Source organism: Eumetopias jubatus, unplaced genomic scaffold (assembly GCF_037043125.1).
Source record: "Eumetopias jubatus isolate StellerSeaLion01/CBP00866 unplaced genomic scaffold, mEumJub1_p1.0 scaffold_12, whole genome shotgun sequence".
Lineage (NCBI taxonomy): Eukaryota > Metazoa > Chordata > Mammalia > Carnivora > Otariidae > Eumetopias > Eumetopias jubatus.
Genome location: NW_028274818.1, coordinates 5,555,340 through 5,579,848, shown reverse-complemented (window position 1 = coordinate 5,579,848; position 24,509 = coordinate 5,555,340). Strand labels below are relative to the sequence as shown.

At 47.5% G+C, this 24,509-nt stretch overlaps 2 protein-coding genes across 2 annotated transcripts; both read right to left on the bottom strand.

Annotated features, from left to right (window-relative positions):
• Positions 1-620: 620 nt before the first annotated feature.
• USP21 (ubiquitin specific peptidase 21) lies at positions 621-6,721 on the bottom strand. The gene is made up of 13 exons (XM_028090948.2): positions 6,520-6,721; positions 5,074-5,694; positions 4,210-4,269; positions 3,918-4,038; positions 3,594-3,705; positions 3,232-3,387; positions 2,697-2,761; positions 2,339-2,442; positions 2,059-2,145; positions 1,696-1,774; positions 1,399-1,506; positions 1,181-1,295; positions 621-989 (listed from the first exon to the last, which is right to left on the bottom strand). The coding sequence occupies exons 2-13, from the start codon at positions 5,671-5,673 to the stop codon at positions 899-901; spliced, it is 1,698 nt and encodes a 565-aa protein (XP_027946749.1). The 5' UTR covers positions 5,674-5,694; positions 6,520-6,721; the 3' UTR covers positions 621-898.
• A 597-nt stretch (positions 6,722-7,318) lies between these two features.
• On the bottom strand, positions 7,319-11,601 carry UFC1 (ubiquitin-fold modifier conjugating enzyme 1). The gene is made up of 6 exons (XM_028090946.2): positions 11,291-11,601; positions 8,958-9,025; positions 8,694-8,757; positions 8,293-8,369; positions 7,955-8,045; positions 7,319-7,750 (listed from the first exon to the last, which is right to left on the bottom strand). The coding sequence occupies exons 1-6, from the start codon at positions 11,411-11,413 to the stop codon at positions 7,670-7,672; spliced, it is 504 nt and encodes a 167-aa protein (XP_027946747.1). The 5' UTR covers positions 11,414-11,601; the 3' UTR covers positions 7,319-7,669.
• Positions 11,602-24,509: the final 12,908 nt, after the last annotated feature.

Here is a 24,509-nt window from a genome sequence, read left to right as displayed (position 1 = left end):
GCGGCTGCGGCGGGGAGCGGCGCTTGACTGGTTCGCCGCCAGCCGGGGGAGGGCGCTCGGCCCGGCCCGCCCCGGCCCGGCCCTGCCAGCCCCCAGGGCTGCGGCGGCGAGGGCTGGAGCCCGGTCTGCGGACCCCGGCTTCCCAGGCCGGGGGAGGGTGACGGCCCGCGGGGAGGCCACGCGAGCGCGGGGTGTGGGGAGAGCAGATAGGGACGCTGGGGCTGCTCCGTGGGGAGGCGGCGCCGTAAACAGCTCCTTGATGTTGGCAACAGCCTGGGCCTACGGGAGCCGGGGCCGCCCGGCAACGTGCCCCGTGTTTGTCAACAGGGGTCCTCGGTGCCTCGCTCTCGAGGGGCAGACCCTTCCGGGCAGAACCCGGCGCCCCAGTGCTTGCACCGGCTTCTCCGCAGCTTCACGGGGCCCCGGTTCGCCTTCCCTCTTTCCCCCCAACGTAGACCTTCGCTGCTTGGGCAAACGGCGGCACCCGCGTGTCCGCGTCCGGCACCCCCGGCTCCGAGAGCACCCCATCTGTTCAGAGGGAACTGGGTCCGAGGAGCACTCCCAATTCGGCCCAGTTCTGTATCCACCCCCTAAGCACAAATAGAAATAAGGACATCACGTTTTCTTAATAAATTTATTCACAAAAAGTGAGATTGTAGAGGGGCTGGGGGCTGTACACGGGCAGGGGCCTGGGGAGCTCTGTACATGGGGCTGGGAGACAAGGGAGCCTCCAGGTGGAAGGGTGCTTTTTAATAAAAAAAATAATGGGAGCTACAACCACCGCCTCCCCCCTCCCCGATTAAAAAGACACAAAAATAGACGTCTCTGAGGTAAATGGGGAGCCTGGGGCTTAAGGGTGTTGAACGGGTTTCACAGGTGCCAGGGCTTAAAGGGGGTGTCACAGGCCCCGGGGTGGCTCCTGCATCAGTTGGTAGAACAGCACGTAGCCCTCACTGGACGCCACCTGGTTTTCACTGACAGGGGAGACACTGGGAAGAAGGCAGATGGGGTGGGGGTTGGGGTCACTCCTGTACATCCCCTGCTCCCCACCCGAGCAACCTCCCAGCAGCTGGGAGAGCACTCTGCTCTCCCGGGGCGCTTCGTATTAGGGAAAAGTGTGTGTGCCGTGTGCGCGCTGCAGCGGGAACGGGGCAGGAATGGCGAGGGAGGCTGTTCTCACCGAGAGTCATTGTACACATGCCAACCAGTCTGGCACCGGCACAGGGCTGTGTAGTGGCCATAGTGGACGCTGCCCGAGTGGTTGCAGAGGGCATACAGCTGATAGACGGGGCTTCCTGAGGGGTTAGAGGCCATCGAATTCTGCCGTCAGAGCTGTGCCCGCGCCCACTCTCCCTCCCCTTCAGAGGAGCTCGGCAGGTCCTTCCCTTCCAGACTCACCGGCTTTGTCACTGGCAAAGTCCCCTAGGCTCAGTCGCTGCAGCGGGAAATCCACACCTACTGAACTTTTCTTGATAGAGCCTCGGGAGGCGGAAAATCGATTAAGATCTAAGCCCCCGAGTTAAGGAGCATTTGGGGGGCCGAGGTCGTGAATGGTGTCCACACTCCCCTCTGGGAACACACCCTGGGAGTGTGGTGGGAAAGGTCAATTCCCAAGTGTGCCGCCTCTGCAGACATGGAGCATGGGGGGGGGGAGGTAAAACGACGGGAGAAGTAAGAATTTGAGGATTAGGATACGGAGCACGAGAATTCGGGGGAATCTCTGTACTGTCAACTTTTTGGTACTTCGTGTTTTCTGCCGACATCGGTCACACACCTGAATAAATGTCAAATAATGTCATGTTAATGCGCTCCTTGCCTCGACTGGCTTTTCTGACCCCTGACTCGAGCACGATTCACTCCGCTCCCCGTGACTTCTGTACCCTCCGGGCTACTCCCCTTGGCCCGAGGCTTATCAGGACACATCTGAGACTCCAACACAAGGCCCGACATTCACGTGTTATTCCCCATACCAAAGCATCATGCAACCCCTTTCACCCACAGCCCCCCGCCTGCCCAGGTCTCCCACCCCTACTGTAGCCCTTGTGAAACTTCACATACTGGAGCATTCTCTGACTCTAGCTCCTCTTCCTTGGTGAAAAGGCTGAAACAATCCCGCAGAGACACCTTGCCCCCAGCAAATCCTTTCTGGGGGGAGGGGAGGGAATGGGAATGAAAGGTCAGCGTGTTCTGAAACTTCCTTCTCCAAGTCTTCTCAACCAATCCAGGCTTCAGTTCTACTCCAGAGACCCACAGGGCTCCCTCCCACGCTCTGGGGGTGGGGAGGGATGGGTCACAGAACCCATGTCCCATCCACCCCTGGAATCCTCTGGAATCCCACCTTGGGGATGGGCAGGGACAGGTCACAAAAAACCTCGAAGGTCGTGGAGCGATACCCACAGGCCTGGCACTTGAGACAACTTTTCAACTGGCCCACAAACAGGTCTAGATAGAAGAGAAGAGGCAGGAGAAACAGTCACTGTGGGGTGCCTGAGATTCCTTGGGTCCCCGTCTTTTCCCACCCCTCTGCCTGTCCCCTCCTTTCCCAAGGCCAGCACTCCTAGCAAACCCCTCGCCCCTGTCCGTCCACACTTTCATCGTCTAGTCTTGTCCCCACACCCCTTCACAGTGTCAATTCCTCTCCCAAGCCCGCCCCCCCCACACCCCAATCCTCCTGTGCAGCTTTGCCCACTCCGTACCCACAATCTTGCTGTCTTCTCGCTCCAGGTAGCGCTTCCACATTAGGTTGGCTCGGTCATCATCACTACCGCAGATCAAGGGAAGCAGGAGCGCCCGTGAGACGGGGGGATCAGTGGGCACCCCAGCACCACAGAAAGGACCCACAGTCCTGCACCCCACCCACACCCCAGCTCCTTCTCGACATTTCAGAGAAGTGGCAAAGGAGTAACGCTTCAGAAGACTTTGGGGGGAAATCCAAGGTGAGAGGAAAATAAAGGAACTAGAGAAGAACAGCTGACTTCCCTGAGCCTTAAACTCTTTCTGCGCCGGCCTGTGAATTAGCTAGCCCCTCTCCCTCCAGCCGAAGGACAGCCCCGCCTAGCCTCAGCCTCCATCCCCACCCCTTAGCCTCCTTCCTCCTCCTTCCGTGCTGCTTCTCAGACCATCTTCTAGGCTGAGCCTTTGCCTGGACTGAGCCTTTCCCATCCTCATTCCGTGAAGGATGCATGCTGCTGCGAAACTGCCGGGAGGGCACGGGAGGGAGGGTGACCTTACCTCAACTCAGGTTCCTCCAGCAGCTCTCCTCCCCGGCGGGACTGAGAGGGCGCTGGACTGCTGGCCAGGATTGGCGGAGCCCGGCGGCCCCGGCGGTTGATTTCGAGGTGTAGCCGCTCCATGAGGAGCTTCAGGAACTCTTGGGCATCCTGCTGGCTACAGCCAGAAACAGAGTGTGGGCAACTGTCACCTCCCCCACCCCCCGTCCCCGAATCCAAAGACACTATCTCCTGCCCAGACATTGGTCCCCACTTCCTGGATGAAGAACACCCGATGGCTCCGAACAGCGCCACCAGGGCCCCGGCTTGGCCCAACCCCCAGACATGGCCAGAGAGAAATCTCATACCCTCTAGCTCTCCCACCTGTATCCAGAGAAGGAGGGAACGTATTTCTGGAAGACAGCTCGGAATCGAGTAGGATTCACAGCTTCACAGGAGTCAGGGTGCCACAGGGCACCAATCACATCTGCGAAGGCTGTTGGGGTGGGTGTGGGGAAACAGAGGTTCATGACTGGAAGAGGCAAGCCCAAGCAGGCTCAGAGGGTGGAAAACAATCTCTAGGGAAGCAGGCACCAGCAAAAAACAACACAACCGCCAGATTTAAGGGTTGGGGCCACCGTGACTGGCGGATGGACCCCGAAGTTGGGGAGGCGACTGGCGAGGTGGGAGCAGGAGTGGTTGCCCCACCTTCCGTGAGCTCTTGGGCTCGGCCCCCTCCAGGCACCTCTTGCCGGAAGTCCCTTCGCAGACAGAAGTCCCGAAGAGGCCGAGTGCTGCTCAAACACTGTAGCACTGCGTTCAGGAAGCACTGGGGGAGCAGGAGAGACACGGCCATTATTTCTGCAGACCAGGGCCAGGAGGCCTAGAAGAGCTTCAGGGCTCTCCTTCCCCACCCTCCCGCCTTCCCCGCGTCGGCGCCCCTCCCCCAGCACCATTCCACATTCCTGTTAGAGACGAAGGGCAGGAGAGCGGCTCTCACCGTGTTCCCCAGATTTCGGAGGCCAACATGGCCGGAGCCCAGAAGCAGTGTGTGATGAGCCTGGAAGGTCAGAGGTGAATCGGCAGGGTGCCATGTATTTCCCACCTGGCTCTTTAACCTTTCAACAGCATGCTGCCCGCTGCTTTCCCACCCCTGAACCTCACGCCCAAACTCCACCCGCTTTCCCTCACAGGGTCTTGGGGGCTCCCTACCTCACAGGCCATGAACAGTAAGCCCATCACGGCTGAGTGTGCCACGGACTCAGCCAGGGCTGTCCCACCTGTTCCCCACCTACTCCTCTGCCCAGCCAGCCGGCGCTGCAGCTCCTGGGGCAGCTCCCCAAGCACTGGCATGGCTGCCCAGCTGCTCCCCACACCCACCCTGCTTCTCCCAAAGCCCCCTCCTGCCCCCGTGGCCCCTTCCTGAACCCTCTCCTGATAGCTCCAACTGCAATCAAACCTAGCTCACTTAGCTCGGGAAATGGACAACCACACTAACTCAGATGTTCTGAGCCCGCCCCTCTTCAGCTCCAGAGATTAATTAGGCCTAGGCAGCATCCTAGGAGAGAAGGTGAAGCGAGGGAGAGTGAGGGCCTGGGGACCCAGAGAAGAATTCCAAATGGTTGGGTTAATTCCCTGGAGACTGAAATGGCACACCACGCTGGAGACTCCCAGAAAACCTGAAAAAGGTCTATGAAGCTCAAGGGTACTTAGGTAAGGGAGTGGAGAGTCCAAGCTGCTGTAATGAGGGGTTGAGAAAGGAACTCGGGGAAAAGAGGGAAAAGAAAGCCATGTGATGGCAAGAAAGCTGGAGGCATGCCCCTTTCATGGGCATGAAAGGCCACGTGTGCTGGCAAGTCCTCACCATTTTGTCATCGGAGTAGAAAGACTCAGAGGGCCGGGCAGATATGACGTGGAAGGAGCCATGGGAAGTAGGGGGCTCCGTCCGTATACTGAGCAAGGTGGGGGGACCAGGAAAGCCCCCGAGGCGGCGGAGAGAGGCGCTACGTCTCAGAGTGGGAGGCTCAGGTCGGAGCGCCAAGCGGCTCAGTGCAGCCCCTAGCTCTCCAGCACCACGATGCCCTCCCAAGGCAATCCCCATAGGACGCAAGTCGCCACTGCTCACAGACTTGGAACGAGCTAGGTTGGTCCTGGAAGGGAGAGGCAGAGCCACAGTTGGGGGTGGTGAGCCAGGCAGGGGAACTCCATGATCTGCCCGAAGGGGTCCTCTGGGACGAGGGCCTGAGGTCCGTCCCCGTCCCAGCTCCAGTTTCTTGAGCCGTTCCTCAGGGGGACCTGGCCGGGGAGGCAGAGGTCTTAACATGGGGTTCGGCCCAGGGGCTGGGTTTCGGCGCTCCTTGCTTCGGGCCCTTGGGGCAAATGGTAGCTTGGATCCCACTCGGGGCTGGACATTAACAGGTGGCTCTCGGGTCCGGCCCAGGCGGTGCTCAGAGGCCTGGGGCATTGTGGACACCACGGGCTGGACCTGGGAGGAGAAGAGAGGGTCAGCATTTGAATGTGGAGGGAGATGGCAACCTACATTACCACACTAGCTCTAGCTTCTACATACACTGAGGGCAGGAACTGTGTCTGTCATATCAGTCACTGTATCCCCAGTACCTAGCATAGTGTTTGACACAAAGTAAATACTTAGTATCCACTGAGTAAATGAATGAATGATAGCAGCGCACCGCTTTGATTCTTTATAAATTCCTCACGCCCTTCCTGCAGAATACAGCTTTACTGAAAAGCCAATGATAGTCTCTTATCTCGGCAGTCTTTATAATCTAACCGCTCTTGACAAGGGCCCCCACACCTGGCTAATCAAGTGGGATGTGCCCTGGGTAACTCAGGATTTCTGGACAAATGAGGGTGTGGATGTCAGGAAAACAACCCAAAAGACAGCATTCCACCCTCAAACCCCTGTCCCTCCGGGCTGCAAATGAAGCAGACTAAATGAGTGATTTGCGAATCACTCCCTTCCCCCACCCCTGAGCTCCAACGAGGTGTCCGGGCTCAGGGGCAGCGGCGGCGAGGGAGGAGGAACGACTTCCCGACCCTAATCTCCGCACCTCTCCCACCACAGCAGGGCTTCAGCCGGGTCCGCCCCTCTCGAGGGCAGAAAGGCCGAGGCCGCTGATTGGCTACGGGGTCCAGCGGCGTATTCCCTGCGGTGCATGGATGCTGTCCCTCCAGCCCAGTTCCCCCAGGCCTGCTGGGCCCCCCGCGCCCTGCCTTTGTGGAGGGCGTCCTCTCGGGTCCGGAGCAGTCTTCCCGCGGCCCCCCCACGCCATAGCGCCCCGGCCCGTACCTGTCCCCCGGTGAGGCGGCGGGGGAGGCCAGCCGGGGCCAAGCCCCAGCTCAGGGCCACCCCCTACTACCCCCGTGCAGCCCCCCCGAGGGCCGGGCTGCAGCTTTAGCCGCAGCTGTTGCCCAGATCTCTCCCGCCGCAGGGGCCGCCGCCATCTTTGTTGGTCCCGCCCGGCCACCGGCCACCGGCTTCACCGCCTCTCATAGCGCCTGCGCACCCCCACTCGGAATCCACCCACCTGCTTCCTCGGCGCTTGCGTGAACCCGCCCCCTTGGCTCCGCCGCCGACACCATGGAAACGCAGCCAACTTTAGGACCGCGGGTTCCCAGATCTGCCCTGAATTGTTTTAAAACCATCGCTCCAAACCATAGGGTTGTAGATCTGATAATCGTAGTATGGCCTCCAGGATTGCAGCACAGATCCTTCCCAGGCAGCAGGGGTGCGAGTGTGGGAAGCTGCAATGCCTGGGTCCAGCCCGCAGACCAGCGGAGAAGCATCCAGCACTCCACATAGGGATGGGAAGATCCCTGCAGGGCGGGGAATGCTGGTCCTGCAAAACCATTCTTCAAGCATCTTGCAGACCAAAGCAGTAGGCACCCCGCTAAAGGACACGAGCAGATCTCCGCAAGCCGATCTCAGCAGGAGGGAGAGCAGTCCAAGATTTCCTTTCATTTCCCAGCTCCTGACCACAGCATCCTCCTCCATTTTCCCCTCCCACCCAAACTAATGTAGTTGTACATGTGTCTTGGGTGTTAGCCTGCTCACCCTCTCTTCACAGCCACCAATGAGAACCACGGGCCACCAGAGGAAGCAGCTTTTATTGATGAGTTATCTCCAGAAACCAAAAAGACTACGCACCCACTTTCAGCACTCCCATCCTTCCTGGATCTCACATTGCTCCACCTGGGGAAGGGATACAAATTGCCTTTTGGTTCCCCAAAGCCCCAGTCTTTCCCCTCCTGTGTAGCCTTAGAAATTCAGTAGCAATGCTGTTGTTTCTTTTTTTCAGCAATGCCTGATGCAGCTACTTAGTAACAATGATGGGTGAAGGGGTATGGGAGGAAGCAGTTGGATGAGTAAGAGTGATGCACAGAAAGCAGGAACGTAGCCTATCAAAGGTCCCTCTGTCCTGCCTCAGTGGCTTGATCCTTCATTGGTTGCATTTCTCTTTATGCTGAATCACGCCCTTCTGAATCAGATCGGGGATTTCCACTGCCAGCCATGGACCCAGCTGCAATACAAGGGAGACCCTGTGAGATTACTACCACCCGGTCGATGCCTCTTGCTCCATCAGAAGCTCCTTCCCAGAGAGATTCTATGGGAACATGCCCAAGGAAAACACTGTCATTCCTTGTTTACTCTCAGTTACTTTTCTTATATTGCTCCGTGCCTAATTCCTCCCCCTCCCCTTATAGATCAAATACCCCAAACTTACCCCCAGAGCCATAAGATGAGCTAGTCCAAACTTGGGCACGTTCCTGGCCCACAAAGGCTTAAAGTGATCAGTTAGGCATATTTTGCCACCCCTATGAGAGGGACAAGAGGAAGAAGGTGTTGACATGCAAAGTTTGCCATAAAGCATAGTGGCCTCTGGGAAGCACAATATAACTACTAGTGATCAGAACTGAGCACAAGGTTAGCTCAGTACTTTGCCCAGACTTGGCAGAGGGAGGCCTAGAGGCCCTTGAGGCAAGCTGACTCTGGGAAAATTCCTGGCCCAGAGTTCTCTCCTAAGTCCCCTTTGCCCTTTTCCCATCTCCTATTGAGTCCCACCTGTACATCTTTGCGGTTTTTCCATCCAGTTCAGGGACAGCAATTTCTGGAGCAGTAGTAGGATATGTGATAGGAATCTGGAGAAATTACAAGGCCTTAATGAAACAGAAGCAGGATAGCAGGATAGAAATGAACTAATCTAATCAATACCCATTTCTTGGTTGAACTGAAATGTTTGACAATGCCACCCCCCCACCCCACCCCCCCGCCAAGAAGCATGTACACACCAGGATTCTGGATATGGAGATGAGTAGCTGTAATCTATGCTTCCTTCAAACCTCAGCATTTCCCTCCCATTTTAAAAGTTTTCTTTGGTCCCTCCAAGAAAGGTTAGCTTGTTAACAATCACCTAATCCCTCCCCTTCCACTAACCTCCATACTTCCCATTTCATCATACTCACGTCAAACTCAATGTCAAACTCATATTTGAGCAGGTCATGGATGTACCAGCATTTCCCAAACCACCTATAACAAACACCAAACCTCAGTCCAATCTGCCCGTTCTTCTGGGAGACTCATGGGATGGGAATTGGGGAACTCTGGAGCTGTGGGAGTGGAGACAGCTAACAGGAGGCAGGGAAGGCCCGGCAGTGGGCTTTGGGACGTTAAAATGCTCAAGCCACGTAAGATTCCCACCCCCAAAACTCCCAAGAGGGTCTGCCTACCGAGTCCCTTCCTTGTTGGACTCCAGTCGGAACCAATCATTGTCTGCATTCTTGTTGTTCTCCACATACTAAAAGCAGAGAATGAGGTCTTTGAGAGGGAAGTTGAGGCCAAAGGCAGTCCCTCTTCCCTCAAAAGAAAAGCATGTGATTACTTTCTCTCTTAGTATGTACCCAGCTTTTCTGACATAAGCAAAGATGAAGACAAAGTTACACTGGTAAGCAGAAGACTTGCTCAGAGCAGAGAATAGAACAGTTGGGTCCCACTCAGTTTAGCAAGGACAAAATACTTGATGACATTGTCTGGGTTCTCTTCCCACTTCTGATAGTGTCTGCCCACAGCCCACAACTCATTTTATGGTATACTCCTTCCCCGGAGGACCTCATATAGTCCTGGTTTTGACTAGTACCCACATGGTGTTGATTTCCAAATCTTTATTTTAATCCAGACCATTTCTCAGAGCTTTGGATTCTATATCCAATTATATACTGAAATTTCTAATTTCATTTCACAGGTACCTCAAACTCAGCATTTCCCCCCGTTCTTCAGACCATTTCTCCACTGCATCAATCTCAGATGACACTATTAGCATTCACTCAGTAATGCAAGCCAAACCGTGGGAATCATCCTTGACGCTCCCTCTCCTCTCCTCTCCACCAATCCTTCATGGTGTCTGAAGGTTCTTCAAATCTACCTCTTCTCTCTGTCCTCTCTAAAACTATCCAGTTTAGATCATCACCTTTCTTTTGCCTGGATTAATGACAGCCTCCTAATTTGTTTTCTGCCTTCAATCTTATCTCTTTTAGTTCTATTTTCCTTTTTTTTAATTTTTTTAAATTTTTTAAAGATTTTATTTATTTATTTGAGACAGAGAGAATGAGAGAGAGAGAGAGAGAGCACATGAGAGGGGGGAGGGTCAGAGGGAGAAGCAGAGTCCCTGCCAAGCAGGGAGCCCGATGCGGGACTCGATCCTGGGACTCCAGGATCATGACCTGAGCCGAAGGCAGTCACTTAACCAACTGAGCCACCCAGGCGCCCTTCCTTTTTTTTTTTTAAAGATTTTATTTATTTATTTGAGAGAGAGAGAGAGAGAGCACATAAGAGGGGGTGGGTCAGAGGGAGAAGCAGACTCCCCGCTGAGCGGGGAGGCCGATGTGGGACTCGATCCTGGGACTCCAGGATCATGACCTGAGCCGAAGGCAGTTGCTTAACCAACTGAGCCACCCAGGCGCCCTCTATTTTCCTCTCTACTCACTGTGATTGGTGTAAATCCAATCTGAGCAGATTACTCTTCAGCTTAAAACACTTCAAAGGCATCCCAGTGCCTCCGAGATAAAATTCAAGTACTCAAGCCTATCTCTCAAGCCTTGTTTATCACTCCCTGCCATAGACTTGATGCTTTAGCAACTCTGAACTTACGTTTCCTCATACACACCGTGCCATTTGTTTGTAACTTCCATGCTTTTGCTCATGCTGTTCCTTTTGCCGTGAACACCCCTCTCTCATCCGCATGCTTATCAGGCTAACTTATGTTTACCCTTTGAGGTTCAGCTCAAGCACTGCCTCTTCTATGAAGCCTTTCCCAACCAGACCCAAGGTGGATGAGTTGTCTGCTCTCAAAACATCCTAGCACTCTCTCCCTTTCCCTCCCCTTAATGTTATTATAATGATTTGTTTCCATCTATCTCAGTAGGCTCCACCTTATTCGGATTTGGCTCCTGTCCATAGGTGCTAGGTGTACAAATGTGTGTTTTTGTTTTTGTTTTAGTGAAAATAAATACGTGTGTCAGGAGAGCTGCTGGCCTTTGAAACAGGCAGAGACCACTGCAAGGAAGATAAACTATCTTCTCTTTCCACAGAAGGGAGATTTGCTGAGAAGATGGTTCACTCCTAACGTGAGCTTAACTCCTCAACCCTCTGCAACTAACGCTTACCTGAATTTTCACCCCTAGCGTGTGTTCCTCCCTCAGGAAGAGTAAAAGAGGGAACAGAGAGAAGCGACTGGGACTTAGAGCCCCAGGAATTCCTCTGGACCACCTCCCCTACATCCAGGAGAGCAAACACCTGGAGCCAGAGGGACACGTCACCTTCCGGGAGGGCGTATCCCTAAAATAACTGCTGCTTTGGCCCCAATGGGGCACCTAAACAGAGTTTCTTTTGCCTCCTCCCCACATAGCTCCCTAAATTCCCCCAGCCCCACAATCGTCCAGCTTCTATGAAATCTGGGAGTTAAATTTTCTAACCGGAAGCGGCTTCCACACGGAGCCTATTCCTAAGAACACCTGATTACCCGCAACCCTTCTGCGACGCGGTCGGCCGCAGAAGCACGACTAACCCGGATAAGAGACTGATATTCCTCTTTGAGTCGCTGCACCCACAACTCACGATCTCGAGGTCCGGCGTTAGTCTTCAATACCGGGATCTCGGACACCACCCGCCGGGTGGCCTCGTCCGCCATGTTGGACGAGGGCGCAAGAAAAACGCGGAAGTGGTACTGCCTGTAGTCTGTAGTCAGGGGGCCGCCAGCTTTACTATGGGAAGATGGGGTGTTGGGCTGCCTCAGGACTTCTGTGAGCGCGGTCTTTATTTTCTTGTAACGAAGACAAATTTGCCACCTGGGCACTTGCTTGTGGGTGCAACGGGAAACGCAGAATGAAGCTGATTGCTCCTTAATATAGCACCTATCATTTAAAAAAAAAACCGCAGACTGCCCAAAGCACCAAAGGGTGACTTCCGCTCATGCTCAGAAAAGTAATCTCAGAAAACCTGGACGCCTTCCCAAACTTGGGAAAATTGTTAGATTTTCAGGCTGTTCTAGGCACCGTGCCGGGCACTGTCTTTCTGAAATGCGCTGTTCACATGTGTAAATAACCTTCCTTAGCTTCTGTGTAGTTTGGCTCAGGTAGCGGAAGCAAAGCAGTCATCCAATAGAAGGGCATTAAACTCGTGCTAATTATTGGAAACCATGGAAAATCTTAAGTATACTTGACAGCCTCGATCCTGAAGAATTAACAGAGTCGAATTAGAGAATTCTTAATAAGTGTCAAAGGAGTTTAGGGATCGCAGGAAAAGTTGCCTTAGTCTAGCCTAGACATTTTTTTTGGTGTGGAATCAAATCACCTAGCGAGGAATCTAGTGCATTCTAGTGCATGGCACGCAGTAGGTACCTGTTAATGCTTTTGCAGAATTTTGTATCTTCCTGTTGCTTTTTCACCCTGAACACACTAATTTTGGCTTTAATTTATATTTCATGTTTACTCCCTTAATCTTCCAGCCTGTGGCAGTAATTCTGGATCAGATTCTATTAATCATCAAATTCTATAGTCCATCTACAAAGCTGTGTCTTAATTATAAGCATGCTATATCTTAATTTCTAATGGCTGTAACTTCCAGTACAATGTTGAATAAAAGTTTTGAGAGCACAGATCCCTGTCTTATTCTGGTTTTAGGGGGGAAAGCATCATCTTTTTTCATTAAGTATGATATTAGCTGTAAGCTCTTTGTACATGCTCTTTGTAAGGTTAAGAAAGTTCCTTTCTATCTTGGTGTTGAGGGTTTTTATCATGAATGGATGTTGGATTTTTTTCTAAATGCTTTTTCTGTGTTCATTAGAATGATAATGTAGTTTTTGTCTTTTATTAGAATGCTATATTACTTTCTTTAAAACATTACATATTGGGGGGCGCCTGGGGGCCTCAGTTGGTTGGGGGTCCAACTCTTGGTTTCTGCTCAGGCCTTGGTCTCCTGGTGGTGGGATCAAGTGCATGCTTGGCACCAAGTCTGCTTGTCCCTCTTTGTCTCTCTCCCTCCCCGTCTTGTACTCTCTCTCAAGTAAATAAATAAATACAATCTTTTTAAAAATTTACATGCTGGAGAAAGCTAAGGCAAAGCTTTGTAGTATCTCACTAGAGACTGCTGTTCTAGGGGAAATAAAGATTTATTCACTTTTGGGTGTGGGCACTGTGCAGTGGTACAGAGTACAGAGATTTGGAATGAGGCTTTCTATTTAATTGTCACAAGACTTTGTAGATGGGGTGAGGGAACAATGGAGAAATATAGGTCAAAGGGTGCAGAGTTTCTAATAAAAAGAATAAATTCTGAGGATCTAATGTAGAACATGGTAACTATAGTTAGTAATCTGGTATTGTATATTTGAAAGTTGCTGAGAGTAGATCTTAAGCATTCACACACACAAAAAAAGAATTAACAATGTGAGTCAACTATATGAAGCATGTGTTAATTATCTTCATCTTGGTAATCATTCCACAATGTATATGTATTTATAATCATCATGCATATATGTTTATGATATATACACATACATGCATATTGAATCATCACTTTAAATATATACAATTATATTTGTCAATTACTCCTCAATACAGTTGGGGGAAAAAGATTTTGGAGAGTAACTATTTTCTCATGTATAAAAGGAGGATAGTAATGCTTACAGGGTTATAACTCTATATGCAGTGTCCATTCATTCACTCACATAATAGGCTTTCAGAATGAAACTCAGATTAAATATATGGCAAGAATTTTCAAGCTTTCTGTAGTAGTGGAGAAAATTTACAAAGAAAATCTTGACTTGGGGCGCCTGGGTGGCTCAGTCGTTAAGCGTCTGCCTTCGGCTCAGGTCATGATCCCAGGGTCCTGGGATTGAGTCCCGCATCCGGCTCCCTGCTCTGCGGGGAGCCTGCTTCTCCCTCTCCCACTCCCCCTGCTTGTGTTCCTGCTCTCGCTATCTCTCTCTCTGTCAAATAAATAAATAAAATCTTAAAAAAAGAAAAGAAAAGAAAAGAAAATCTTGACTTGGAATCTGAAAATACAAAAATGGTCAATGCAGAGCTGCCCTTACTCAAATGCAGGCAGACCTCTAGTCCTTAGCATACTTCCCTATGTTAATGACACATCACACTTTGTTAATTGTTTAATTGTCTTGAAAGACTTGAAGCTCAAGGTAGAGACCATGTGTCTATCTTGTTCACTGCTGTATTTCTAAAATGTAATACTGTAAGGCCTAGCACAAAGTAAGGGCTCAACCAATATTTTTAAAATAAAAATCCGGGGTACCTGGCTGGCTCAGTTGGTAGAGCATGCGACTTTTTTTTTTTTTTTTTTAAGATTCTATTCATTTATTTGACAGAGAGAGACACAGCTAGAGAGGGAACACAAATAGGGGGAATGGGAGAGGGAGAAACAGGTTTCCCTCTGAGCAGGGAGCCTGATGCAGGGCTCAATCCCAGGGATCATGACCGAAGCGGAAGGCAGATGCTTAACTGACTGAGCCACCCAGGCACCCCTGAACTTCTTTTTTCAAAGGAACTCATTCATGAGCAAATGTTTATGGAATCCCTACTACATCCAGGCACTGGGAACACAGTAGTGCACCAGGCAGGCAGAGTCCTTGCCCTCATGGAAATTATCCTAAAACAGCTACAAAAAGGAATTGAACAGTATTGATTGGATAACTCAATTCTAGAAAATGCACTGATGTCAGATCATTATTTTAATGGGATAGTACAGTTGGGTATATGGGAGAGCCCTTGAAAGTAGTTGAAAGTCCCATCGTCAGTCATCATAGGAAAAGGTAGCTCCTGGGACAAAAGGAGAAGTAAATCTTGGATTAGGGAAGAAATTGAAATCTTTCCCCATTCTGGTCTTTAAGGGGTTGGTCCAGACTCCAATATGCAGGAAGATACCTCAGAATGGTGAGGGAGGGCCCCTGGGTGGGTCAGTTGGTTAAGTGACTGCCTTCGGCTCAGGTCATGATCCTGGAGTCCTGGAATCGAGTCCCCCATCGGGCTCCCTGCTCAGCGGGGAGTCTGCTTCTCCCTCTGACCCTCCCCCCTCTCATGTACACTCCTTCTCTTTCTCGCTCTCTCAAATAAATAAATAAATCTTAAAAAAAAAAAAAAAAGAATGGTGAGGGAAATGCTGGCTTTATTACAGAGAGGGAGCCACCCTAAAGAGAATCAGTGTAGATGGACAATTTTGGAAATTTTTCTCTGTTACTGACTTTAATTATTCTTGATTCTTCAGCAAAGAATTATTGTAAATCATAACTTGGTCTCTGTTATGCTGCAGGAAATTGGGTCTGTACTTAGAAGCACTGGGTAAAGAGAATGATAATAACTAACATTTATACAGTGCTTACTATATGCTAGGCACTGTCCTAAGCATTTTGCAAATGTCCCAAGCATTTAAGCATTTAAATCTGGCAACAACCTTAAGGAAAGTATTCTCATTATCCTCATTTACATTTGAAGAAACTGAGGCACACTCAGGCTCAATGAAAAAAGCCCTATATGACATAGTCAGTAAATGGACTATGTCATATAGGGCTTTTTTAGAACTGGAATTAAATCCTGGATAGTCTAGCTCTAGAGATCACATCTTTAACCAACAGATATGTCCTTCTACCATTTCCAGGCCAAAATAAAATTAACAACTGGGATATGAGGAATTGGAGGTGGTGGCAAGGGGTTATTGATGACTCCAAAAGAGCAGACAGCTCTCAGTAATAAACCTGGGCTCCTGGAAACACAAAGAGAATCTGGTAGTTCTGAGCCAAGCATTGCAGAACGGCAGGCACGTATATGAGACAACCAACCTCTTCCCTGAAATGGGCTGAAATGGGGACTCACAGGAACTTTGGAACTATGGACTTTGAGTTTAACTGTTCATGTGACTTCACTTCTACCTACTAGCTAGTAAGATCTGGGCAAGGGTTGGGGTGCCAGAGGATTTGGTTAACAAAGATGAAAAGACATAGTCTTTGGGGAGGAGAAACTAATATGCAGACAATCATAAAATAAATCTCTGTTCTGGAAATATACAAAGTACTGTCTGAGTAACAATGCCTGAGAGAATAGGGTAAGGCTGATGGCATTTGAACCAGAACTCTCAAGATGAGTACAAGGAGAGCAGGGCAAGTATGGCATTCTAGGCAGACAGCACAAGTAAGGCAGGAAGGCATGAGAAAATATCACATTAATAGCAAATATCCAGATCATTATTTATAACAGAAGGGGGAAAATGCTCCTAAAAACCATTAATATTATATTAATTCTATGCCATATGCTATATGAAAATACTTGTGAAATAAATATATCAGAACACAAAATTTTACATACATGTGGTTTTAAAATATTTGCTTTTATTTATTTTTATTTAAAAATTTTTTTAAAGATTTTATTTACTTATTTGACAGAGAGAGCACAAGCAGGTGGAGTGGCAGGCAGAGGGAGAAGCAGACTCTCTCCTGGACAGAGAGCCCAACGTGGAGCTCAATCCCAGGACCCCTGGATCAAGACCTGAGCCAAAGGCAGATGCTTAGCCGACTGAGCCACTCAGGCCCCCCTATTTTTTTTAATGTTTTAAAAAAATATTTTATTTATTTATTTGACAGAGAGAGAGAGAGAGAGACAGTGAGAGAGGGAACACAAGCAGGGGGAGTGGGAGAGGGAGAAGCAGGCTTCCCGCCGAGCAGGGAGCCCAACGTGGGGCTCGATCCCAAGACCCTGAGATCATGACCTGAGCCGAAGGCAGACACCCAATGACTAAGCCACCCAGGCGCCCCTAAAATGTTTTTAAAAGATTCTGCTTGAGAGAGAGAGAGCGCGGACGCGCGCGCGCACGCGCGCACGCACACACACATATGCATGAATGAGGGGAGGGGCATAGGGAGAGGGAGAAGTAGACTCCCTGCAGAGCAGGGACCTCAAGGGCGGGGGTGGGGGGGCTCAATTCCAGGACCCTGAGGTCATGACCTGAGCCAAAGTCAGATGCTTAACCAACTGAGCCACCCAGGCACACCCCCCCTTTTTTTAAAAGATTATTTATTTGAGAGAGAGTGCTGGTTGTGGGGGGGAGGGACAGAGAGAAAGGGAGAGAGTCATAAGCAGACTCTACACTGAGCGTGGATCCCGATGTGGGATTCCATCTCAGGACTCCCAGACCATGACTCCAGCCAAAACCAAGAGTCGGGCACTACCTAGGCACCCCTAAAATATTTGCTTTTGAATAGCTAACCCATGTACCTGCTCAAAATTCAAAAGGTACAAAAGGATATAGAGTCAAATGTCAAGTCTCCCTCTTACCCCATTCCTTAGCTGTTTAGTTCCCTTCTCCAGGGCCCCTCTCCTCCAGCTAGTTTTTTTGTATATCCTTCCAGATATATTCTATGCACTTACCAATATCTACACACACACATATATATTTTAAACTTTTTACACAAATGGGAGCACACCATACACATTTCTGCACTTTCCTTTTCCCACTGAATCATGTATCTTAAAAAAAAAAAGATTTTATTTATTTATTTGACAGAGAGAGACACAGCAAGAGAGGGAACACAAGCAGGGGGAGTGGGAGAGGGAGAAGCAGCTTCCTGCGGAGCGGGGAGCCCGATGCGGGGCTCAATCCCAGGACCCTGGGATCACAACCCGAGCCAAAGGCAGACACTTAACGACTGAGCCACCCAGGTGCCCCACACTAAATAATGTATCTTGGAGGCTGTTCCATGTTAATGCTTATAACACTATCTCATTTTTCTTTTCCTTCTCTCTTTCCCCCTCTTCTTCTGTAGTAGATACACTCCACTGTAGGGATCTACCATAACTTATTCAACCAGACCCTAGTGAATAGATATTTAGATTGTGTTCAGGTTTTTGTTATTACAAGCGGTTCTGCAGTTAATAGGTTTGTCCACCCACCATTTTGTACATTGCAATAAATACGCAGATATGGAACTATTGCCTCAAAAGATATGTGCATTTTAAATTTTATTAAATATTGCCAAATTGCCCTCCATAAAGATTAAACCAATTTGTATTACCATTGGCAATAAATGAAATATCAAGGTTTCCTCCAAAACAAATCAGTTGTTTTTGCCAATTCCTTAATTGAAGAAGTGGAATCTCAAGATAGTTGTTTTTTTTTTAATTTTTTTTTTTTTTTTTTTTTTTTTTTTAAGTAAGTAAGCTCTGTGCCCAACCTGGGGCTTGAACTCAGGATCTTGAGATCAAGGGTCACATGTTCTACTAACTGAGCCAGCGAGGCCCCCCGGCTAAATGTCTTCTGAGGTTTAGCATTCATTTGTATTTTCTTTTTCCTTTTCTATAAATTCTTACATCTTTCGCCTTTTTAAAATTACTATTCATTTTTTTTCTTAGTGATTTGTGTGAGGGTTTGTTGTCATTGTATCAAAGCAATTAGACATTTGTGATGAGTTATAAATAATCTTCCCTGTTTATTATCAGTCTTTGTTTTTCTTCACAGTATTTTTAAAATATTTATTTATTTATTTATTTGAGAGAGAGAGAGAGCACACAAGCGCAGAGGGAGAGGAAGAAGCAGACTCCCCGCTGAGCAGGGAGCCAGACAGACACAGGCTCCCAGAACCCTGAGACCATGACCCGAGCTGAAACCAAGAGTCCTACACTTAACCGACTGAGCCACCCTGGCACTCTTTCACAATATCTCTAACCATGTATACATTTTTCACATATGAGGTTGAGTTAATCAGTCTTTTTTTTTTTTTAAGATTTTATTTATTTATTCATGACAGGCAGAGAGAGAGAGAGAGAGAGAGAGAAGCAGGCTCCCAAGGAGCAGGGAGCCCGATGCGGGACTCGATCCCAGGACCCTGGGATCATGACCTGAGCCGAAGGCAGACACTTAACCATCTGAGCCACCCAGGCGCCCTGAGTTAATCAGTCTTTTTACTTACAGCTTCTGGTATGTCACCACAACAGTCTAGATTATCTTATAAAAGTTACCCTCAGGGCACTTGGCTGGCTCAGTGTTTAGAGTTAGCAGCCCTTGATCTCAGGATTGTTGAGTTCAAGCCCCACGTTGGGTGTACAGACTACATCAACAATAACAACAAAAAGATTATCCCATGTTTTCCTCTACTTTTTTTCCTAAAATGAAAATGGCTTTGTTTATTGTACCTTACTTAAATGATATAGAAAAATGAAATTAAAAATCCTACCCCAAGAGATTAAAAACTGATATCATTTTGAGTATATATCCTTCCAGACATCTCTGTGTGCACACTTTCTTTCTTCTACTCTCTTTGGGTTTAATTTACTGTTCTCGGTTCTTGAGATAATGCAAGGCTCATGCATTTTCGGCTTTTCTTTTTTCCTAATACGTGCACTTAAGACTACATATTTTCTTGTTAAAACATAGCTTTAGGGCGCCTGGGTGGCTCAGTTGGTTAGGCGACTGCCTTCGGCTCAGGTCATGATCCTGGAGTCCCGGGATCGAGTCCCATGTCGGGCTCCCTGCTCAGCGGGGAGTCTGCTTCTCCCTCTGACCCTCCTCCCTCTTGTGCTCTCTATCTCTCATTCTCTCTCTCAAATAAATAAAATCTTTAAAAAAATAAAAACAAACAAAAAAAACATAGCTTTAGCCCCATCCCGTAAGTTTTGGCATATAGTATTTTTATTATCATTCAGTTCAAATTTTTCTCTGACTTCATTTGTAATTTGGGGGGTTATTTAGAAGTGTATTTCATAATTTCTAAATAGACTTTCTAGTCACCTTGTCACCGATTTCTAGCTTAACTGTAATGAGAACAAGAAACACTGTATATTTTCAATCCTTTGAAATTTGTTGAAATTTGCTCTATAGCACAATATGTCAGTTTTTAAAATGTCCCAAATGTGCTTGAAAATAATTTGTAGGGTGGGGGATGGGCTAAGTGGGTGATGGGTATTAAGAAGGCAGCTGTGATGAGCACTGGGTGTTATATGTTAAGTGATGAACCACTAAATTCTACTCCTGAAACCAATATTACACTATATGTTTACTAACTGGAATTTGAATAAAAACTTGAAACAAACAAATGACAAAGAAAATAATTTGTAATTTGCAGTTGTTGGGTATAGCGAACTATATATGCTTGCTGAATTCAACTTGCTGCTCATATTATTTAAGTTTTTTATATCCTTACTGATTTTTTTGGTCTATTGATTCTAAAATAAAACTTTTTTTAAATTTTTTAAAGATTTTATTTATTTATTTGACAGAGAGAGAGATAGTGAGAGAGGGAACACAAGCAGGGGGAATGGGAGAGGGAGAAGCAGGCCTCCTGCGGAGCAGGGAGCCCGATGCGGGGCAAGGTCCCAGGACCCTGGGCTCATGACCTGAGCCAAAGGCAGACGCTTAACGACTGAGCCACCCAGGCGTCCCTAAATCTTTTTTTTAAAAGATTTTTTAAAAAATTTATTAATTTGAGAGAGAGAGAGAGACACAGCGAGAGAGGGAACACAAGCAGGGGGAGTGGGAGAGGGAGAAGCAGGCTTCCCATGGAGCAGGGAGCCCAATGCGGGGCTCCATCCCAGGACTCTGGGATCTTGACCTGAGCCAAAGGCAGAGGCTTAATGACTGAGCCACCCAGGCACCCCCCCCCTTTTTTTAAAGAAATATTCTCTATCAGTTAAGGGACGCTCTTTACAGTGAGGTATGTTCAATATCCTATCATGACTGTAAATTTGTCTATTTTTTTCCTTGTAGCTCTGTTCCTCTACATAATTTGAGATTATTAAATGCATACAAATTTACAGCTTTCTGGTAAGTTGAATTTATTGATATGAAATGCCCTTTATTTCTAGTACTGTTTTTGCCTTGAAATCTACTTTATCTGTTATTACATAATTTTCTTTTGGTTTCTGTTTGCATGGTGGATCTTTTGCCATTGTTTTACTTTCAACGTTTTTGTGCCCTTATGTTTTAGTTTCTAGTATTTTACATTAATTGTGATTGGCTATTAATGTATATGGAATTAATTTTGGTGAAGAGTAGGACATAGAGATCCAACATTTTCCCCCTAGATGTTGATTAACTTGTCCTAACACCACATATTAAGTAACACAAATTCTTTCCACTGATCTAAGGTGACACCTTTATCAACACAAAATTTCTGTATGTATTTAGGTCTTTCCACTTCTATTCTGTTCCATCAAGTTGTCCACAGGGCGTTTTCCCATTGTTTTAATATTGTAGCTTTGTAATACATTTTTTCCATCTGGTTGGGCTAGTTTCTATTCGTTCCTTTTCTTTCCCAGGATTTTCCTTTCAATTCTTCTTTATTTCTCCATGTGAACTTAAAATAAGCTTGTTTTATTTTAAAAATTCTGCCAAGGAGCGCCTTCGTGATTCAGTTGGTTAAGCATCTGCCTTTGGCTTAGGCCATGGTCTCAGGGTCCTGGGATAAAGCCCCGCATGGGGCTCCCTGTTCAGCGGGGAGCCTGCTTGTCTATCTCTCCCTCTGCCTCCGCCCCCCCCCCCCCAGCTTGTGCTCTCTCTCAAATAAATAAAATCTTTAAAAATTGCTTTAAAAAAATCCTGCCAATATTTTTCTACAGATCATATTAAATTTATAGACAACTTTGGGAAAGTGACATCATTATATATTCATTCTCTCTATCCAAGAACATGATGTTACTTTCCATTTGTTCAAGTTTTCTTTTATGTGGGTAGCATTTTAAAATTCAGACAGATCCTGCACATTCTTGTTAAGGTTATTCCTAGGCATTTTATCTGTTTTGTTGCTATGGAGTCTTTTCTTTAATTACATCTTTAACTTACTGTTTATATATATAAAGGATATTTATTTCTGCATGTTACTTTTTTCCCACTTAACTAAATTCTACTATTTTTTTAAATTTTTTTAAAGATTTTATTTATTTACTTGAGAGAGAGAATGAGAGAGCGAGAGAGAGCATGAGAGGGGGGAGGGTCAGAGGGAGAAGCAGACTCCCCGCTGCGCAGGGAGTCCGATGCGGGACTTGATCCCGGGACTCCAGGATCATGACCTGAGCCGAAGGCAGTCGCCCAACCAACTGAGCCACCCAGGCGCCCAATTCTATTATTTGTAGTAATTTTAAAGTGGATTCTCATGAGTTGTCTAGGTAAATAAGACATCATCTGCAATAAAGCTAATTACATTATTATTTTAGCTATATAAAACTGTATATCAATAGCTATAGCTTGGGACGTGAAGAAATGATGAAATATGAGGAGGAAAATTTATTAGTTATAAGTTCATTAATGATAAACTAAAATAGTAACAGGATTCTTAGCATTTTTAAATGAGTTCAGGCCCTGGACACATGGTATTCTAGAAATCAGAAGTATTATGTAAGTGAAATTGTGTCCCCTTTATATAATCTAAAGAACTCACAATACAGCAAATGTCCACAGTTTTTTTTCTTTTTTTAAAAGATTTTATTTATTTGATAGAGAGAGACACAGCGAGAGAGGGAACACAAGCAGGGGGAGTGGGAGAGGGAGAAGCAGGCTTCCCGCCGAGCAGGGAGCCCGACGCGGGGCTCAATCCCAGGACCCTGGATCATGACCTGAGCGGAAGGCAGACATTTCATGACTGAGCCACCCAGGCGCCCCAAATGTCCACATTTTCAAAAAGAGGGAAATTCTAGATGGTGAATTCTGGAAACTAAAAAACAGATTATTCTTAGTAAAATTATAGAGGAGTTATTAAAGAATGATTTACAAACAATGAAGGCTGTGATCCCCAGATGCCTACAGTGATCCAGGCTCCCAGGGTGCAGGATTATTTCTTGCCTTTGGACCTTTTGCAGGTGTCCTCAGCCTAGGATACTCCTCCCCATTCTCTGCAAGATGGCTGGCTTCATCTTAGCCTTCTGGTCTCTGTTTCCATGTCACCTCCTCAACGAGACTTTCCCTGATCACTTATTTTTCTGTCATAGCATTCTGTTCTTTTTCTTCATAGCACCTATCTCAATTTACAGTATTTTTCTTTCCTTAGTGAGCTCCGTGAAGACATGTCTGTTTTGTTCACCACTGTGTATCCTCTCCTATATGCCTATCACAGCATCTGACATTAGTAGATGGTTACCATACACTTATTAAGTAAATGACTGAATGACTTTCCTTGCCAGTGTTACTAGATTGTTTAAATACAATTTACTTTGAGAGAGAGAGAGAGAGAGAACGCAAGTGGGAGGAAGGGCAGAGGGAGATAATCTTTCAGGCCAACTCCCCACTGAGCAGGAAGCCTGCCAGCTGTGGGACTCAGTCCCGCAACCCATGAGATCATGACCTAAGCCAAAACCAAGAGTTGGATGCTTAACAGACTGAGCCACCCAGGTGTACCAAATCTTTCTTTTTTAAAAAAAATTTTATTTATTGGGGTGCCTGGGTGACATCAATCAGTTAAGCATCTGCCTTCAGCTTGGGTCATGATCTCGGGGTGCTTCTCCCTCTCCCTCTGTCCCTCCATCCTGCTTGTGCTCTCGCTCTATCTCAAATGAATAAAAAAAATCTTAAAAAATATATTTATTTGAGAGCACGAGCCAGAGCAAGAGTGGGAGGGAGGGGTAGAGGGAGAGGGAGAAGCAAGCTCCCCGCTGAGCAGGGAACCCGATGTGAGGCTCGATCCCAGCACCCCAAGATCATGACCCAAGCCAAAGGCAGATGCTTAACCAACTGATGCCACCCAGGTGCACCTGCCAGTGTTACTAAATTAACGAAACTAGGGAAATGTCAGACAGTATGTCTTGATTTCAGAAACACACAGGTTTCCTGACACATTCTTTTAAAAAGATAGCGAATGGGCTGGAATACAGAAGCATTTTCATTTGAACAACCAACCAAAGAACTGATTCTCTTAATTAGCTGGTGAGGTTGGTGTAACAGGGCTGTTTTGAGGCAGGGCCTGCAGGATACCCAGTGACTCAGAAAAAGTTATCCCCATGGGGGCAGCAGAGAGCGCTGATAAAGAACCTTGGAAATTTCTGAAACCCGGTGAAAAGCGTAATGCATAAATATTAGGTAACACTTTTAGAGCACTTACAATGGGCTAGGCCATATGCTAACATCTCATATGCTAATTTAATATAATCATTAAAACAATGACCTATGGGGTGGATGCTATCTTTGCCCTGTACAGATGAGAAAAGCTCAGAGAAATTAAGGAATTTGCCCAAAGTCCTATTGGTGAGAGTCAGAGGGGAACGAAGAAAAGGGAACAGACTAAGGAGATTTTTAGACAGATCACTAGGACTCAGTGACTGTGGTCCTTCCTCTTCTATTCAGGAGCCAGGAGACATTGGAATTCTAGTGAAGGGCTTATACTTAGGTTTGAAGCTCAAACGAAGTTTGGAGCTAGCAAGATGCTGGGTGAAAATGAGTAACAGGAACAGCCTGCAGTTAAGGGGGACCCAAGAACTGGAGAGAACTGTCAGGTCAGAGAGTCACTATAGGATAAAGTTCAAGAGTAAAGGGGACAGGGATACAGGAATCAGAATGGCCCTGAAAGAGTCAAGAGGATACTTACAACAGTGGAGGCTTCTTTAAGGGAATGTCTAGTTTGAAAAGATTTTAATTTTGGCAGAGCTGGGGAACAGCACGGACGGCGACAAGCGGTCTTAACAGAGTATTCAGATCAACAAAGATATGACATCTACTATTTGAACTGGTATGATCATTGATTCGGAAAAAAAAACATTTAGTGGGGACATGGTAGCTATCTGGAGCACTGATACACAAGCTGTGCTGTG

Coding starts and splice junctions, on each gene's coding strand:
- USP21 (XM_028090948.2), bottom strand. CDS start 5,673: ATGCCCCAGGCCTCTGAGCACCGCCTGGGCCGGACCCGAGAGCCACCT. Junction 4,270..5,073: donor TCTACTCCGATGACAAAATG/GTGAGGACTTGC, acceptor CTGACCTTCCAG/GCTCATCACACACTGCTTCT. Junction 3,706..3,917: donor AGCCCAAGAGCTCACGGAAG/GTGGGGCAACCA, acceptor CCACCCCAACAG/CCTTCGCAGATGTGATTGGT.
- UFC1 (XM_028090946.2), bottom strand. CDS start 11,413: ATGGCGGACGAGGCCACCCGGCGGGTGGTGTCCGAGATCCCGGTATTG. Junction 8,758..8,957: donor TCCAACAAGGAAGGGACTCG/GTAGGCAGACCC, acceptor TGTTTGTTATAG/GTGGTTTGGGAAATGCTGGT. Junction 7,751..7,954: donor CTCATCTTATGGCTCTGGGG/GTAAGTTTGGGG, acceptor CTTGTATTGCAG/CTGGGTCCATGGCTGGCAGT.